The sequence below is a fragment of the Medicago sativa genome, chromosome 3 (genome assembly GCF_051527215.1).
Source record: "Medicago sativa cultivar Bolivia chromosome 3, Bolivia_mono, whole genome shotgun sequence".
Taxonomy (NCBI): Eukaryota; Viridiplantae; Streptophyta; class Magnoliopsida; order Fabales; family Fabaceae; genus Medicago; species Medicago sativa.
Window position 1 is genome coordinate 79,194,853 of NC_140751.1, and position 19,352 is coordinate 79,214,204.

General features: G+C 33.7%; 1 protein-coding gene across 1 annotated transcript; it reads left to right on the plus strand.

The window, feature by feature from the left end:
• The first annotated feature begins 1,486 nt into the window (after window positions 1–1,486).
• On the plus strand, window positions 1,487–5,354 carry LOC146940593 (linoleate 9S-lipoxygenase 1-like). Its single transcript, XM_085754284.1, has 8 exons — window positions 1,487–1,773; window positions 1,997–2,283; window positions 2,427–2,667; window positions 2,786–3,100; window positions 3,199–3,284; window positions 3,383–3,490; window positions 3,634–4,205; window positions 4,337–5,354. Exons 1-8 carry the CDS (start codon window positions 1,560–1,562, stop codon window positions 5,088–5,090), a joined length of 2,577 nt encoding a protein of 858 aa, XP_085610410.1. The 5' UTR covers window positions 1,487–1,559; the 3' UTR covers window positions 5,091–5,354.
• Window positions 5,355–19,352: the final 13,998 nt, after the last annotated feature.

Here is a 19,352-nt window from a genome sequence, read left to right on the forward strand (position 1 = left end):
TCTAAAAAGTGAAAAGTTTCTTACATTTGAGACCGGAGGGAGTACTTTGAAAGCAAATGTTCTTTTTTCGATAGAATGAAAACACATGTTTTTTTTTTTTTTGTTGAATGAAGACAAATGCTCATACGACATGTGTAGACTTTAGCAAATGAATCGAAACATGGGATTAAAAAAACTCTTAAACTTGTCTCATACAATAAAAACTAAGAAACTTTGAATTGTGCTTTGATTGATTAGTAAGATATATATACAACTATGGTTGCCTAGGATCAAGGCAAGAATCATGAAGATCTTGATTGCCCGATAATGCAAAATCTATTACAATAACGTTTTTTTTTTTGTTTTGTTAATCCTTCAATTTTTGGGGGAAGAAGACACAAATAATTTAGAGTTCGTTCGAGAGGTACCAAACAATTGTTCCACTTAAAAATTAAAGTTGAGTTAAATTGAACGATTAGTCTTTCGGTGAAACTCATTAATCATATTTGAGATTCAAATTCCGAACCCATACCCAAACGTCTAAAATATGGATGTGATTCAATTTCTCATCCATGTTAGGTATGAGTAGAGTGACTTATAAGGTAAAATTCGTTTCTACCACGCCCTTTGGTCATGCATATTTGTATCAGTATCATCGTTTAGTTTTGTTCTTGATTAACTTGTCATTTTTGTTAGCGAAACAAACGGAAAGTATCTCATACAATATTAATTTAGGAGTAAAGTTGAGATAAAACAACTTTCATGAAAATAAAATAAAGCTGCTAATGGTATGTACATTAAAATAATAAAATTAGACTTATTTTTTTAAAATAAAAATTGTCATATTTACTTTCACTAAAAAGACATTTATTTTAGGGTATATGAGGAAGTACATTACATTATTATTACATGTGCATAATATTGGGATTGGTAGGTCCAAGAAATAACGGGAGTTTACAAAAATTGTATTTGAACAATAAAAAATTGACAATTTATTGGATAACTGTATAAAATTTAAAAAGAGAGAAAAGTAATTAATAAAATAACAATCATATAAAAATATGGTGTTGAACAATTTTTGGTTTGTATATATCCCAATGAAAGAGAAGAGGGTGAAGATGAAAATGGAGGAGATTCTGAGATTGAATAAGATAATTTATCCATCTAATTAAAACTGTCAAAAAGACAAAAAAAAAGTGTAAACAAAATTAAGATATTACTTTAAATGCCGATGAATGTTGTTGTTAATAATTTTTTACATCATTGTTTTTTGTTGAAGTACATCAATTGTTTTTTGACATCATTGTTGCTAATAATTGAGATGTACTTGCGAATATTTTATTATATTATTATTGATATAAGAAATCAACCAATCACATTAATATATGTACATAGAAAAAGTTGAAAGAAAAAAGAAAAAAAAAACTCTGGTCCCATTTGCCTATTCTACCATAGTGTAGTTCTTATAGTTTCCCCTATAAATAGCATGGTTATGAGTTCCTCTTCTACACAAGTTTCTTCTTCTTCTTCTTCTCTTAACTTCACTTATCTCAAACTTAAGCCAATCAAAATCATTCAAGATGTTTCCCATTTTCAAAAAGAAGCAAAAGATTAAGGGGACAGTTGTGTTGATGTGCAAGAATGCATTGGATTTGAATGATATTAAAGCTGGCCCTTCACTTGGAGCTGGATTTGGCCTTGTTAGAGACGTTGTTGGTGGTGTTATTGATGGTGCTACTGCTATCTTAGGCCGTAGTGTTGGCCTCCAGTTGATCAGTGCCACCAAAACTGACAGTAATAATCTTAATAATAATGCATATATAATCTCTTCCTTTATATTTTTTCGTTATACTATACTATACTATACACTTGTAGTCCGTTAAAAAAAGATTTATACATTTAAGCGTAGAGAAATGAGAAATTTTGAGTTTGAACTCAGATCCCGACATATATCAACGGCTTTTTATTGTTACGCAAGGAATTATAAGCTAACTCATAATTTTAATTATTATTTTAGGAATGGGAAATGGGTTTGTTGGAGATCAGTTCTTTCTGGAGAAACGTGTTCCATTTTTACCAACCTTGGCAGCAAGACAGGATGCATTCAATGTTTTTTTTGAATGGGATAATGATTTTGGAATTCCAGGAGCATTTTACATTAAAAATTATACACAAGCTGAGTTCTACCTTGTGAGTTTAACTCTTGAAGACATACCTGGTCATGATTCCATTACATTTCTTTGCAACTCATGGGTTTACAATGCAAAACAATATCGCAAGGACCGAATTTTCTTTGCCAATAAGGTAACAACGTTACAAGTACCAAATTTAACTTTGGAATCAAATAACTTTTAAGCTCAAAAAAAGTCGGGCCAAACGCACCTTGTTTAATTAATCTGTGTCATGATTGAAAGAAAAGTCATGTAATGTAATTATTTATGTTGCAGCCATACCTTCCACATGAAATGCCAGCTCCACTGGTTAACTTCAGACATGTGGAATTGGATACTTTAAGGGGAGATGGAACAGGAATGCGTGAGGAATGGGACAGAATCTATGATTATGATGTTTACAATGATTTAGGAAATCCAGATAAGAGTCGAGACCTTGCTCGTCCAATTCTCGGAGGTTCTTCCAAGTTTCCCTATCCTCGTAGGGGAAGAACCGGCAGAAAACCTACCAAAACAGGTTAGTTAGTTAGTTAATCTCTAACTTAATTTATCTCAACTTTTTCTTAGTAATATATAATTGAAAACTTTTTACTAATGAATATATATTATTGATATGATGATTCATTAATTTACAGATTCTATGAGTGAGAGACCAGCAGCTGATACTAACTATGTCCCAAGAGATGAAGTGTTTGGTCACTTGAAGCAAGCTGACTTCCTTGGATTTGGATTGAAAGGTTTAAATCAAAATGTGATACCTAAATTTCGCAATTTTTTTGACTTCGACAAAGAGTTTGATAATTTCGAAGAAGTACGTTGCCTCTTCGAAGGAGGAGTTAAGCTACCTACAGATATCATCAGTGCTATTAGCCCCATTGCAATGGTAAAGGAAATCTTCCGAACTGATGGTGAAAATTTCCTCAAGTATCCACCTCCCCATGTCATTCAAGGTCTGCTAACTAATTCAAGAGATGAAGTAGCTCTTTTTGAATAATTACTTTACTCTCAACTAATTATTTCTAACATCTTTGTTATTTGAAATTTACAGCTGATAAGTCTGCATGGATGACTGATGAAGAATTTGCAAGAGAAATGCTTGCTGGTGTAAATCCATGTGTGATTCAAAGACTTCAAGTAAGATAAAACTAAAAGTAGCATGTAATTCTTAATTTGTAAATTTGTAATTCTTCCTCATATGACATTTTTTTTTTCCGTTGATTAATGAATGATAGGTGTTTCCACCCCAAAGCAAGCTAGATCCCAATGTCTATGGAGATCAAACCAGTACAATAACAAAAGAACACTTGGAGATTAACATGGATGGGCTCACAGTAGAAAAGGTAAATATATGTGTATTGTATTAAAGGAAATCACACAAGACATTTTGAAATAATCTTGGTGATTCAAATGCACATTATATATGTCTTCATTGATTTATCCTCTTGATGTCTATCGAATTTGTATTCATTTACTTGTGGAACAGGCAATTCTAGAAGAGAGGTTATTCATTTTGGATTACCATGACGCATTCATGTCATACTTGAAGTATATAAACAAACCTATTCCAAAGTCTTATGCCACTAGGACAATCCTATTCTTGAAAGATGATGGGACTTTAAAACCATTGGCCATCGAACTAAGTTTGCCACACCCCGATGGCGAGCAATATGGAGCTGTGAGTAAAGTGTTGTTGCCTCCAGAAGGACATGGTGTTCAAAGAACAATTTGGCAATTGGCCAAGGCTTATGTAGTTGTAAATGATGCCTGCTTTCACCAACTCATGAGTCACTGGTTGAATACCCATTGCGTGATTGAGCCATTCATCATAGCTACAAATAGGTGTCTCAGTGTGGTTCATCCTATTCATAAGCTTCTACAACCTCACTATCGCGACACAATGAACATCAATGCACTTGCTCGGAGTTCATTGATCAGTGGAGGTGGCATTATAGAGCAGGCATTTTTGCCAGGACCGTACGCTGTTGAGATGTCTTCTGCAGTTTACAAGGATTGGGTTTTCCCCGACCAAGCACTACCTGCCGATCTTATCAAGAGGTTAGCAAAAATGACTTATGTTTAAATACATTTACATAAAAGTTATTTGAATGATAAACTTGTTTGACGCTAGAATTGTTTTTACCTCTAACGAGTTTTACTTACATGTTTTATCGTTTTGCTTCATTTAGAGGAATGGCTGTTCCAGATGCCAGTGCACCCCATGGACTTCGCCTTGTGATAGAAGACTACCCTTTTGCTGTTGATGGATTAGAGATATGGGATGCTATCAAGGCATGGGTCAAAGACTATGTTAGCTTGTACTACAAGACAGACGTGGCCATTCAAAGAGATCCAGAGCTCCAAGAGTTTTGGAAAGAAGTCGTAGAGATCGGTCATGGTGATCATAAAAATAAGCCTTGGTGGCCTGAGATGAATTCAATTGACGAGTTGGTGGAGTCTTGCTCAATAATCATATGGCTTGCATCTGCTTTCCACGCAGCTGTCAATTTCGGACAATATCCTTACGGTGGTTTAATCTTGAACCGACCAACTATGACAAGGAGGTTAATTCCTGAAAAGGGAACCAAAGAATATGCAGAAATGGAGAAAGATGACCAAAGAGCTTATTTGAGAACAATCACACCAAAGACTGAGGCCCTCATTGACCTTACAGTGATAGAGATTTTGTCAAGGCATGCTTCTGATGAAGTTTACCTAGGGAAAAGAGAGAATGATGAATGGACAGCTGATGAAAAGGCAAGAGTAGCCTTCAAAAGGTTTGCAAAGAAGATGGAAGACATCGAGAAAAAAATCGAAAGCAGAAACAAAGAACCAGATTTGCTTAACCGAACTGGCCCGGTTAAGATGCCCTACACTTTGCTTTTACCTTCCAGTGGAGAAGGCTTGACTTGCAGAGGAATTCCCAATAGTGTGTCTATCTAAGGATCTCTTTAAGCTACCCTACAAGTATTGTTGCTGCAACTTTCAATAAAATACATAGATGAGACTGATCTTGTCTATGTACAAGTATGTTTGTTTGTTGATCAAATGTTGTATTTTGGTGTTCTAGAGTCTGTGGTTTTCTTTTGTTCTAGCCTCAAATAACACATGCATAGATGAACATTTGGTTTATTTATGCATGAATGTCCTGTTTATGATCAAATAAAATGTGATTTATCATAATTAAGTATTTGAATTTCCTCTAAATTTTGCATCTTATCAATATCACCAATAAGTGAGATATATATCACCATGCAATCATTAACAACAAGATCATCTCTATCTTGCTCCCATAATGTATATAGAATTTCAAGACAGTAAATTGAAGAGATGTAATGCAATTACATAAACAGTGATGCTATTTGTAGCGAGGTTTTTTATCCCGAACTCTTCACGAACAGTTGTCTGACATGAAATCTTATACTGGCCGGCAAACACGGGATGGTGGGGTAGTGGACTTACAATTGTGCAGTGCTACAAAGCCTTCGTGATCTTCTCGCTACTGTATTTGTCGCTATCTCAAGCATTTCTCTTACATAAAATGTACTGTTACATTAAGAATGAAATTGATACATAATAATGCAAAGAAAAACTAAGCATTATTAATCAAGATACATTCTTAATTAATGCAAGCAAAAAGTAAGGTAAAATAGATATGAGCAACACAATGCATGTAGCAACATGAAATAAAGATATCTCGACTGCGATGATTGAATCTCGTCACACCTTTCTCCTCCATTCTCGATCAACTACATTCCTCCAATCACTTGTCTCCACAATTATTTTGGAGCCTGCTTGCTTAAGGTATGAAATGACGATATTCTTACGGTCTGATTGGCAAGACACATTTTTTAGCTTATTGCTTATGTCTTCGCATGACTAAAAAAGAATCTTTTGATAGTCACTTTCTCATGAGTTTATAGCTTATTTTTAAGATCCTGTAATGCTACGCTTCTTAGAAAGCTATGAAATTAATGAATCCCCAAGGAAAGCACATCTTCCAGTAATAGAAATAGACTTGCAGGGAATAGGACATGTTGCCAAGACAGAGTCATTAATTAACCACCTTAAGATGAAAACGGAAAGAAGCAAAGAAGAACAAACCCCGAGCAAGTTACTGTTTGATGTAGCAAAGAATATGAAGGGTGACATGTAAATGAAAATCAAAATTAACGTCTTATAAACTTTTAAAAATAAGTTAATTTTGATGGATTTTATTGATATATAAAATGATTTTCAATGATTTCCAATCAATGTCAAATTTTATAAACATGATCTATGTTGTAATATGTTCCAATCCAACAATCAATTTTGCAATACGATTATCCAGTAAAAAAAAAATTATGGAATGTGTCATATTTTTAAGTTTGACACGATAATGTCAACTGATCTCATCCCAATACAAGAATTAGATTGAATTGAATCATATTTATATAACCAAACAAGCAAAACTGAATCACATACTATATATAATTTTAATGAATAACTTTTATCTCAAAAACCGATCCAAATCGAACTACAAACATCCCTACTTAAATTACTTAAAGTTGCTCGGAAGAAGAAGGAAAGAACAATGCTTGGCTTAAAAAATATGTCCTTTAGTTATGAAGGAAAATGTCACTCCTCTTAATACTAATTACAAAACTGCCACTAATAGTGAATTGACCACCATATTCTTCTTTTCCATTTGGAATGAATAATATATCTTCTTTCAATTAGTCTTGGTTAAACCATCTCTAAGTGTGATTAATTGTCTTCTCATCATTAATTATAATTTGGGTTGTTACAACATTTACATCCTAATTTTATTTAGCACGCTATTGACATGTTATATTTTATCTCTCTTATTTTAAATTGTAATTTTGTTGAAAAAATGATGAACCTTTTTTATTTCGATTTATGACTATATATATATATATATATATATATATATATATATATATATATATATTATGTCACATATGAATTTGCGATAAATTAGCCCAGGGCTATATAAAATTTCTGGCTTCGCCACTGGTTGCTCCTATAAAAACAAGTCCATTCCTCATGGTAGGCCACACTAAGCTGCTCAAGCAAAACCTTATCTTCATCTCCGGCAGAAAAAGAAGTGGAGCAGCTGATTGTACTATGTTAAAACTGATTTTTGACCTTTTGGACTTATACATATATATTGTGGAGCCGTGTGACGAGGATAATCGATCAATCAATGGCATATTTTGGAGTGTGGCTTTCCATTGGTTATCTTACTTTTGTGATGATATAGACTCTGGTCATGTTTAGTCATCTTCGATAATAATTAGTCACATGCAACACGAGCATGAAAAACTTTGCATAACAATGAGTGATCCATCAATTATTATCAAAAGCTATTGCTACGGAACAGACTGATTGTACACCTTGTAACAACCCTTTAATTTCTATCATAAAAAAATTATCTAACTTTTTAAGGTGATAACTTGTATTATGGGTTGAAAATCTGGTCGGATATTTTTATGGACAAATTTACCTATATATCAAATCAATATTTTTGAAATTTAAATTTAGACCATGATAGAAAGAAGCTCTAATTTTAAATATCAGTTTTAGTTGGACATTATTTTTTTTCAAGTTTATCATTCACAACATAACTCTTTTCCAAATTTAAATTTAAGAACATACAACATAAATATCAAAACAAAAAACTTAAATAAATATAGATTATATATATAAACAATTGGGATCTAATATAACTTAAGACCAGTCTTGATATTTTGAGTGTTCTGAATGAACTAAAAAAATAGTGTTCGTATAATAACTTCAAATTTTTCTTTTTAAATTTTTTTGTTGAGAAGTCATAATTATAAAATATAAGTTGTTGTTTTAGCAATCAAAGTATGACTAATTTTTCAAAAGTAATTAAATAATGACTATATAGTTAAAATTTTAATATATAGGAAAGTTTCTCAAGGGAATTATTAGTTGTTGATAACTGTAAGAGCTAAGTTTGATATGATAAATTATATTAAAATAATAAATAAAAATTCGCACAAGTCAAAATGAGATATATTAACATAAACTAAGCCGGTTAACAAGCACAAGGAGTGCTAAGGATAATGAATTTTGTTAAAATGTAATTATATAAAGTTGTTGATGACATATACTATATAGTAATTTTCCTAGGTGTTACATTGAAGAGATTGGGTTCTTATTAAGTACTAACATAGAAAGAAAAAAAATTATAAAACAAGAGAGGTATAAACACATCATACTCTACGTAACTAAACACCCAAAATAGGGAGCTCCATTGTAAATGATATAAGAATAAATGTGTAAATGATTTTGAATAGAGCATTAGGTTGGAAATAGGCTAGGTGAACCACTGAACTGACATGAGTCAACGACCTAATCTACATCAGACTCACGTTAGACATAATTTTTTTATTAATAGAGAAGACTATAATATTTTTAAAAAAATTAGTTAAAAAGATGGAGTTATAAACCATAAATAACTAAGATCTTTTATGTTTATCAGATCGATCTACTTAAGTAAATATTAATTACATTTTTTTAATATTATGATTATTATTTTAAATTTTATACTTTAGATTATTAAACCTTGAATGGTTTGACCAGACTAGAGTTGACTTAAGCTTTGCAATCTCAAACCAATCTATTTCACTACTATGGAGCATGGATTAAATCAGTTTTTAATTGCTTATTACAGGTTCCATGCAATACTTATGATCTTAACACACAAAAACAATTTTACGTGGCGCATTAATTGTAGGATGGTGAAACCTGCATGATGTATATGAGGCACATGTCATGTGGCTAATCTCATCATCGACTATTTGCCATGCTTGGGTGATAACGACCGTGTTATTATATTCAAAAATAATCCCTCGTGGAATGCATGCAGATACTTACAAAGTTACGAAATGTTTTTTAACTGAAAGTTGCTTACGATAGGAATCCGAGAAAAATATCTATAGGACAAAATATCAGAGAAAAATATTGAGGAAAAAAATTCATTATTAATAACTAATTAATACTACTTTTTTAAGGAGAATAACTAATAGTAGTACTACTTAAATAACAATATTTTGTAGTAATAATAAAAAGGGTCCTGCTAACCGGTGCTCCCGGAGCACTGGTTCAGCATACCATAAAAGGGAATTATTATCATAAAAGGAAACTGCTTTTGATTTTATTATAAATTAATTACACAATTTCAATGCATTAAGTACTATATAATTTCCTTTTTCATATCCTTAACCAGTGCCCGGGGCATCCGTTAGCATTTCCCTAATAAAAAACAATGTTGCATTTAGTGCTAAAGAAGACATGTAAGGGTTCAATAATAAAATATGACATATTTAAAGCATAACAAATTCAAAGTCATTCATAAAAATTAAGTATATCCAAAAATCAAATAGAGCTTGAACAATATTCAATAAACGTTATCAGAAGGCTCAAAGGTTGGGATGTTTGTTAGTTTAACTAGTTTGATCTAAGAGATTAAAGTAGTTTAATAGTTAAAGATTTAGGGTTGTTTCCTTAACTAGTGTATGAGAGACATTAGTTAACATTTTTCTTCAAAGAAGCGAATAAATGGAATGAAATCATGAATGACCAAGTGCATATATTATAAGAAAAAGATAAATAATAATATAAAATGTAACAAAATAAATTGAAACAAAAATTAGTTAAAGGAACGGAAGAGATTCCTTGTGAGCATGACTTAGTTGGTGGTAAAATTCCAATATGCATGGACATCAGTTCAAACTCCAGATTTATCACTTATTTAGCTTAAGGCTCTGTTTGGATAGCTTAAATTTAACGGAGCGGAATGGAACAGAATGAATGGAATGGAACGGAACGGAATGGAACAGAATAAAGATATCATTCCACTGTTTAGATATTTTATGACGGAATGGAACTAATTTCCCATTCCATTGTTTGGGAAGTCAACGGAACGGAATGAGCTATAACTTTTATTCCAATTTTACCCTTTTATGTAAAAAATAACATCAAATAAACAATAATAACATTATTGACTAGCTGAACATAATTAAGGACAAGAAAATTGAAGATTATTCAAATCTGTATCATCCCATGAACTCAGTACCTATGGCGCAGCTGTTAGAATTTCTTCTAATATTTTGTGGGCTACAATCAATTGTTGGTTTTGGTTTTAATTAAAAAACGGACTGATGTTGTGATCCATTTGATGATGCTTAGGCCCTAATAAAAGTGATCAATTAATAATGGGCCTTTGGGCACTTAATCTGATTTGTGTAGAAATATAGTGTAGGCCCAAACACTAGGCCCATGATGGGTGGTGCCTAGGGTTGCACGGTTATAAATAGAAAGGCTAGGTCCCCTTTGCCATCACTCTGATAATACGCTCATTAGTGGTTTGCCCCATCGACAACCCTAAGAACCGGAGCACGTGAAAGGCAAAGGAAGACTCAGACATGGCATCGAATCCGACAAGTAAGTGTGTTCTATCTCATATAATATTGAATAATTATATTACATGTGGTATCAGAGCCACTATTATATGATTTAGAACCCTAATAATCACTTGTTTTGAATTGCTAATTGATTTTGTTCGAAATTATAATCCCTAAAATTAATATCTCTTGATTCGTTGAAAATTGGCTTATGCAACTCAAAGATTTTTTGTAGATTATGATCATATGAATTCAATGAGATCAAAATCGTTAACTTTCGTTGTCTGTAGAGAGAGAATTTCGAACAAAATCAATTAAAACTTTTAGGGTTTATGTGAAACATGAATTCATGATTTCGATTCAAATTAATTGGGGCTTTTGTTACCAAACGATTAGAAATTCGATTATCATTGAAAACCATATTTTTCTTTTGAAAATCGATTCATGAATTCATGTTGTTTTTTCATGAAATATGTCCGGTTCTCTTTTGTATTCAATAACATGATTATGTTGCCTTTTCCTTGCGATTCTTGTGTGTGGTGAATTGGAAATTGAATTCCGGTCGAAACCCATCAAAAATCGCATAAAATCGTTAAGTTTTGAGTGAAAACCCGTTTTCAAAGCTCAAACCCGTGACCGACCCGGTTTCTAGTCGCGGGTTGACCCGCCAGAGGTTGAAGATGAACTTTCTTCACCTGCATGCGAAGCCCACTCTCACCCAGAGAGAGTGCAGGCGCGTGTCATTTCTCTGTAGGTCCGAATTCGATTTCGTTTTTTGCGTTGATCTCGAAATTAAATTTCTGATTTTTCTATATACTTTTCGCAATTTTTTCCGCTGCGTAAATATTTTCCGTAAATTATTTGACATTGATATGTTTATTTAAACAGTTTTATAATATTTATAAAATAGAAAAGTATATTGGAAAATTAGAATTTGATATTCTGAGTTCAACAGAACTGTTCACTCTCCCTAATTAATGACTCATGATTATGAGTTAATTTTTTGTTCCCTATACACTATTATTGAATTGTTCAGCAATCCTGTAGCAAACAAAATTTTGATGAATGCGAATTGAAATGATACTGACCAGTCTAGATGCATTTAAATAATGCATATTTTTTCTGTGTCGTATTTTGACAAGAGTTGTTGATTCCTATGCAAAAGAATTTCTTGCGTTGATATAGGCCGTTACCACCAAAGTGGGACCGCCTCTATTGATTGATTGATGAAATTTCTTTTTGTAGTTTGAGGAATGTTTTTAATTGTAACATGTAGTTTCCTGCCCAAAGGTGGTTATTGCATTTTACAATTAAAAAATTTATTTGGGATAAGTTATTGGAGAATGTTTTGAACTAAGGAATTTGTCTGCCCAAAGGTGACAAATTTTTGAAATTTAATACATGCTCATTGATTAACTTACCTGAGGTTTTGACTGGGGTTTTAACCTTAGTTTGTAAATTCTGCCCAAAGGTGATTGTACTATTGTATTGGCCTCATTGTGATAGCTTGTTAATTTTGAGCTATATCTTGTCATATGATTTATTTATTTATAATGCATTCATGTTTTGTCTCTACAGTGAATTTTTCTGTGAACAATTGTTCTGCTTCCATCGAAATGTTGAATGGGTCGAATTATAAGAAATGGAAGCAAGATGTAGATTTTTCCTTGGGGATTGCTGACTTAGACAGCATTGCGCGAGGATAAACCTGTGGTCAATGCTGAGAGTACTGCTGAACAGAGAGAACGTCTTGCTAAGTGGGTGAGAGCTGACAGGTTAAGCCTAATTGCTATCAAAAGGACGATCTCCGAGCATCTTCTTGGTGGTTTGCCTGAGGAGTGCACTGCTAAGGAATTCCTTGATGCTTTAAAAGAGAGGTATACAGTTTCTGACAATGCTGAATCTGGCCGTCTGTTGAAAAAGTTAATGGATGCAAAATATGATAATGATGAGGGTGGCGTTAGAGATTTTATTCTGAAAATTGTTCACATTCAAGGCAAGCTGAAAAACCACAAGATTGATCTGAACGATAAGTTCATCGTGGGACATGCCCTGAATTGCCTTCCTGCTGATTTCACCCAAATCAAGACTGCCTATAACACCATAGGGGTAGACTGGACTGTGAATGATCTTATTGCCAAATGTGTTGCTGAGGAGGAGAAACTTAAGAATGAAAAGAATGCGTTAGCCTTGCTGTCTGTCCATTCCAAACCCCGTTTTGGCAAGAATAACTGGAAAAACAAAAACTCATCTCATGCTTCTCACAAAGGTCAGGATGTTAAGAAACCAGGCACAGGTCATAACAACTTTGTAGGAGGTCTTAATCCAAATTCGTTTAAGAAATCAGGTTGGTGCTTCTTTTGTAAGGAGAGGGGTCACAAGAAACATGATTGTGCAAAGTTGAAAGCTTACCTAGAAAATAAGCAAAAATCTGAAGGTAATAACTTTGCCCTTGTCTGTTTTGAGTCTAACCTTGTTGATGTTCCTATAGATTCTTGGTGGCTTGATAGTGGTTCAACAACCCATATTGCTGTGTCTTTGCAGGGGTTCAGAAACCTGAGAAAGCCCAGTCTAAGGGAAAGAACACTGAGGGTAGGAAATGATCTAGCAGTAGCTGTGGAGTCAGTGGGAGATGTCAGCATAGTTTTAGATTCTGGTTTTGAACTTGTTTTGAAAAACACCTTTTATGTACCTTCTTTCAGAAGGAATCTTATTTCTATTTCTTTGTTGGATGAACTTGGTTTCAGTTTCACTTTTGGTAGTAGAAAAATAAGTATGACATTAAACTCCCAAGTTATTGGTTTTGGAATTTTAGTTGATGGTTTATATAAATTGTCTTTGTCTTCAAACAACCTTGCCTCATCTTTTGTTGTTGAAAATAATGTTGCTAAAAGATCTAAGGTTGAGGAAAATTCCTTTTCCTTGTGGCATAAGCGTCTAGGTCATATTTCTAGGGAAAGGGTTGAGAGATTAACCAAAGCGAATATTCTACCTTCCTTAGATTTTGATGATCTAGGTACTTGTGTAGATTGTATTAGAGGCAAGTTCACCAAAACCAATAGAAAAGGTGCAACTAGAAGTTCTGAACTCTTAGAAATTATCCACACTGACATTAGTGGACCCCTAACTCCTACAATTTGTGGCAATAAGTTGTTTATTACCTTCATTGATGACTTTTCCCGATATGGTTACCTTTATTTGATCAAAGAGAAATCTGAAGCTCTTGATAAATTTAAGATTTTTAAAACTGAAGTAGAGAAACAATTGGGAAAAGTAATCAAGATTGTAAGGTCTGACCGTGGTGGAGAGTATTATGGCAAACATGGTGTTGCAGGACAACATATGGGACCATTTGCCTCATACTTGCAAGATTGTGGAATTGTTCCACAATACACCATGCCTGGAACTCCTGAACAAAATGGTGTAGCTGAAAGGCGTAATAGGACACTGAAAGACATGGTGAGAAGCATGATGAGTAAACGTAACTTGCCTGAATATTTGTGGGGTGAAGCCTTGAAAACTGCCCTTTACATTCTGAATCGAGTTCCCAGTAAATCTGTCCCAAAAACTCCTTTTGAACTATGGACAGGAAGAAATCCAAGTCTTAACCATCTTAGAGTGTGGGGTTGTCCAGCAGAAGTAAAGATTTATGATCCTTTTCAAAGGAAATTAGATCCTAAAACAAGTCATTGTTTTTTCATTGGATATCCAGAACGTGCTAAGGGATATCGATTCTACTGTTCTGGAGGTGGTGCAAAAATTGTGGAATCTATAAATGCAAAATTCTTAGAGCTTGATGTAGCTGATCCTATTGTCCCATCAAGTGAAAACAACACTCCTCCACCATCATCGGTGAGTTTGTCTCTGCCAATTGTTTCAACAGAGACAAATGTTCAAGCTGGTAATGAAGATGCTCCTCAGAATGATTATGATGATGGTGATGTAGATGCTCCCATTGAGAATGAAATACCACAACAAATTGAGCCAAATGAAGTTGTCCCTTTGAGAAGATCTACTAGACAAAGGAAACCCACTATTGGAGATGAATTTTTGGTTTATCTCAGTGAAGATGTTGTTGATATAGGAGATATTGTTGATCCAAAGTGTTATCACGAAGCAGTGACGTGCCCTCAATCTGAGAAGTGGAAACATGCTATGAATGAAGAAATGCAATCCATGTCAGTAAATAAAGTATGGGAGCTTGTTGAGTTACCTGACAATTGTAGGGCAATTGGTTGCAAGTGGGTCTTCAAGACAAAGAAAGATGCTAATGACAACATTGAAAGGTTTAAGGCTAGATTAGTGGCAAAAGGTTTCACACAAAAGGAGGGTATTGATTTCAATGAAACTTTTTCTCCTGTGTCCACAAAGGATTCCTTTAGAATCATTATGGCGCTTGTAGCACATTATGATTTGGAATTACATCAAATGGATGTGAAGACAGCTTTCCTAAATGGTGATCTAAGCGAGGAAGTATATATGCATCAACCTGAAGGTTTTCATGTTGGTGGAAATGACAATTTGGTTTGTAAACTGAAAAGATCAATTTACGACCTAAAACAAGCCTGTAGACAATGGTACCTAAAGTTTGATGAAGTGGTTACATCTTTGGGTTTTGAAGAAAATAAAGTTGATCAGTGTATATACCTTAAGGTCAGTGGGAGCAAATTTATTTTTCTTGTGTTGTATGTCGATGACATATTGTTGGCTCAAATGATCTTGGTTTACTGTGTGAGACAAAACAGACCCTGACAAGATTTTTTGACATGAAAGATCTTGGAGAGGCTTCTTTCGTTTTAGGAATTGAGATTCATAGAGATAGATCACGTCACACGCTTGGATTATCTCAAAAGGCTTACATTAATAGAATCTTAGAAAGATTTAATATGCAGAACTGTAAACCTGGTGAAGTTCTTGTTGTCAAAGGTGATAAATTAAGTATGGAGCAATGTCCGAAGAATGAGGTTGAGCGAGCAGAAATGAATGATAGACCTTATGCGAGTATCTTGGGAAGTCTCATGTATGCTCAAGTTTGCACTAGACCGGATATCGCTTTCATAGTTGGCGTCCTAGGTAGATACCAGTCAAATCCTGGGAATGATCACTGGGTAGCTGCCAAGAAGGTGATGAGGTACCTGCAGAGGACTAAAGAGTACATGTTGACATACAAGAGAGTTGACAACCTGGAGATCGAAGGGTACACAGATTCAGATCTTGGTGGGTGCCCTGATGACAGGAAATCAACTTCTGGATACATCTTTATGTTAGCTGGAGGGGCAATATCCTGGAAGAGCAAGAAACAAACTCTTGTTGCCTCTTCAACTATGCAAGCAGAGTTCATTGCTTGTTATGCTGCCGCTACTCATGCTGTTTGGTTAAAGAATCTAGTGACAGGACTTCGTGTTGTTGACTCCATTGATAAGCCAATAACAATCTTTTGTGACAATAGCGCTGCTGTGTTTCACACAAAGAATAACAAAACTTCTAGTGGGTCGAAGCACTTGGATTTGAAGTATCTAACCGTTAGAGATCTTGTTAAAGAGGGAAATATATTGGTGAAACACATTGACACAAATTCCATGTTGGCTGATCCCTTAACCAAGGGGCTCAAGCCCATTGTTTTCAAGAGTCATGTTGAAAATATGGGAGTAGTGAGTTCTTTTAATGTTCTTGGTTAGTGGGAGTTTAAATTTTGTTTGTAGTTCGAATGTTGAATTACTGTTATTTGATACATTGATGTAGAACTTTCATTTAATTGTCTTGTTATCAATAAAGTCAATTTTTCCATAAAATTTATATGATTGTATGGATGTATCAAATATGAAATATTATAGCTCAGTGTCATTGGGATCACTACGCCGGTGATCGACACTATTTTGGAGCTGAGGCGATGTGGTTTTCCGTGGACCACATAATTTCTCTGGCTTTAATGCATTTGAGAGAAATCACATAATTTCTTTGGCCTTAAGGCATTTGAGAGAAATTTAATAAATTTCTCTGGCTTTAAGGCATTGAGACAAATTGAGGACCGACAATGAAAATGATAGTATGGTCGATGATCACGTTGACATATCATTTCTTGCTACACTCTACACAGATGACTAGTCGACGGAATTGGTGATATTTGTAACCATGGAAGGTGTTGTATCAATTAAGGATATAACTACCGCCATGATTCGATATCATTCAGTTTGTAGTTGGACGGAGTCTTTATTAAGTGTTGCATCATGGGATCATGTAGTGGCCACGTTAGGAAGTTTGTTATCAGTCCGAGAGTCGTTTTCAAAAATTATTATTTTTTAATTTTTAATTTTTATTTTATTTTAATTTTAAAATACACAATTGATTTTGCCCAAGTGGGAGAATGTTAGAATTTCTTCTAATATTTTGTGGGCTACAATCAATTGTTGGTTTTGGTTTTAATTAAAAAACGGACTGATGTTGTGATCCATTTGATGATGCTTAGGCCCTAATAAAAGTGATCAATTAATAATGGGCTTTTGGGCACTTAATCTGATTTGTGTAGAAATATAGTGTAGGCCCAAACACTAGGCCCATGATGGGTGGTGCCTAGGGTTGCACGGTTATAAATAGAAAGGCTAGGTCCCCTTTGCCATCACTCTGATAATACGCTCATTAGTGGTTTGCCCCATCGACAACCCTAAGAACCGGAGCACGTGAAAGGCAAAGGAAGACTCAGACATGGCATCGAATCCGACAAGTAAGTGTGTTCTATCTCATATAATATTGAATAATTATATTACAGCAGCTTCTCTAGTTCCATCATTTAATACTGTCTTTTAAAATATTAGAATTATTTAAAAAAAAATTAAAAATTACTTAATTGATAATACACTTTATAATGAAAAAGTTGAGTACTCGAATAAATTATTTGTTCAAGTTAATCTCCATATTTTCTTGCATGTCTTTTATTCTACGTCCATATACACAACTAATGATGTTTCTCCCATAAAAAATAAAAAATAAAAAACACAATGCTTTTGAATTATTTGTCAGTTACGTTGAAATTTTGTTCTATGTTGTTTAGAAGAAAGATAAACAGAGAAAGAAGAAGAAGAGAGTGGTTGATGCACTTGAAAATAAATGGCCGGAAAAAAAAAGGAGAAGTGGAAGGAAGATATGGAAAGTGATGAAATAAAAAATAGGGGTGAAATGATAATTATGTAATAAAGAAAGTCCATTCCATTGCATACCTCCCAAATTGGATGGAATGAAAAATAAGAGGAAGTGGTGGTATAGGATGGAATGGATTCCATCATATTCCATTCCACTCCATTAAAATTTTACAAATCCAAACAATGGAATATGATTTCATCCCACTCCATTCCATTCAATTACATCACATTCCATCAATCCAAACATAGCCTAAGAGTGGAATTATAATCAATATTCCAATATGCTTGTACTTGACAAAAAATAACGTAAGAGTTGTTTGGGTTTTTCATAATTTTCCTTGCAATTATTGATATCATAATAGAGGGAAAATAATTACATTTTTCGATTGCAAAATAAATAGGGAAGTGAAAGTTTTTTTTGAAGGAAAATAGGGAAGTGAAAGTCGAAAAATGGTCTTATGTCAAGCAACAAAGAAATATGAAAAGTGAAACTTATAATTAGGAAGGACGAGGAACAATGAAATGAAGTATTATATATACTTTAAATTGGAGAATGCCAACAGATGTACATTCATACATTGTTTAATGATCTAAAATATATGCAAGTTTGTATAGAAAAACAAGTGTGTATTGTATCGACGAATGTTTGATTTTTGAACAATACTAGTTACAAACCCGTGCTTCGCACGGGTTGAATAACGTATCTTGTAAAAAAAAATTCAAAGGAAAAATGAGCAAATTAATAAATATTGCACAAACTCGGATATTCTAAATAAATCACTTTTACTATATTTTTAAAAAACTTTGTTATAAAGGAGAAATGAGAAAATTAAGGGAAATAGCTGCATCTTTCTAAGAAATTGTTGTCGTTCATAAATGTGAAAATCAAGCAAGCATATTGCACAAATCTCATTTTGTTCAAGAGATTAGGAAATCAACATTATAATTAACATGATACTAATTGGAACCAATGAAGAAACCAACAATGTTACATAATAGTTAGGTTTATAAAAGAGACTGCAAGTGTCATAGTCTAACCAAAAAGGGATTTTTGCCAATATTTACATCAGACAAAATGAAAAGAACAAATGGCATCTTAAAGTCAAGATAGTTTCCGATTACAGTCCAAAGCGATACGCCAAAATAGTAGAAGTTCAAATAGTTAAGCAGCAAAGATCTACTTTGGAACAACTCGAACATGCAAGTTCTTCGGTGACTTTTCGAGATCAAAGATGAGCTTACCACCTTCTTCCATCACACGTTCTCTGCAGAAATTGAACCACTGTCCACCCAAGTATTTTTCATAGCTTGCTCTTTCGACGGTAATGAGGCGACACTTATACTTTCTCTGTGTCTGGTCATCATTGAGAGTGATTGTCTTGCGCTTTTCTTTCAGAGTTGTTCTTGACACCTCGTTTGGGAAATGCTAAACAGGGAAATAACTGCAATATTAGTCTAATGCATATTAACATGGATAAAATGTATGCGAATATAGTTACATATAATTTATAAAATGAAGGTAGCATAACTGATTTTAAGCTAAAGAATATGTATCATGGCTTCTAATTTATCTTCCTATTATCTTCCTATAAAGTCCAGATAAATGCATGCATGTGGTATATGCGTACCCCGTT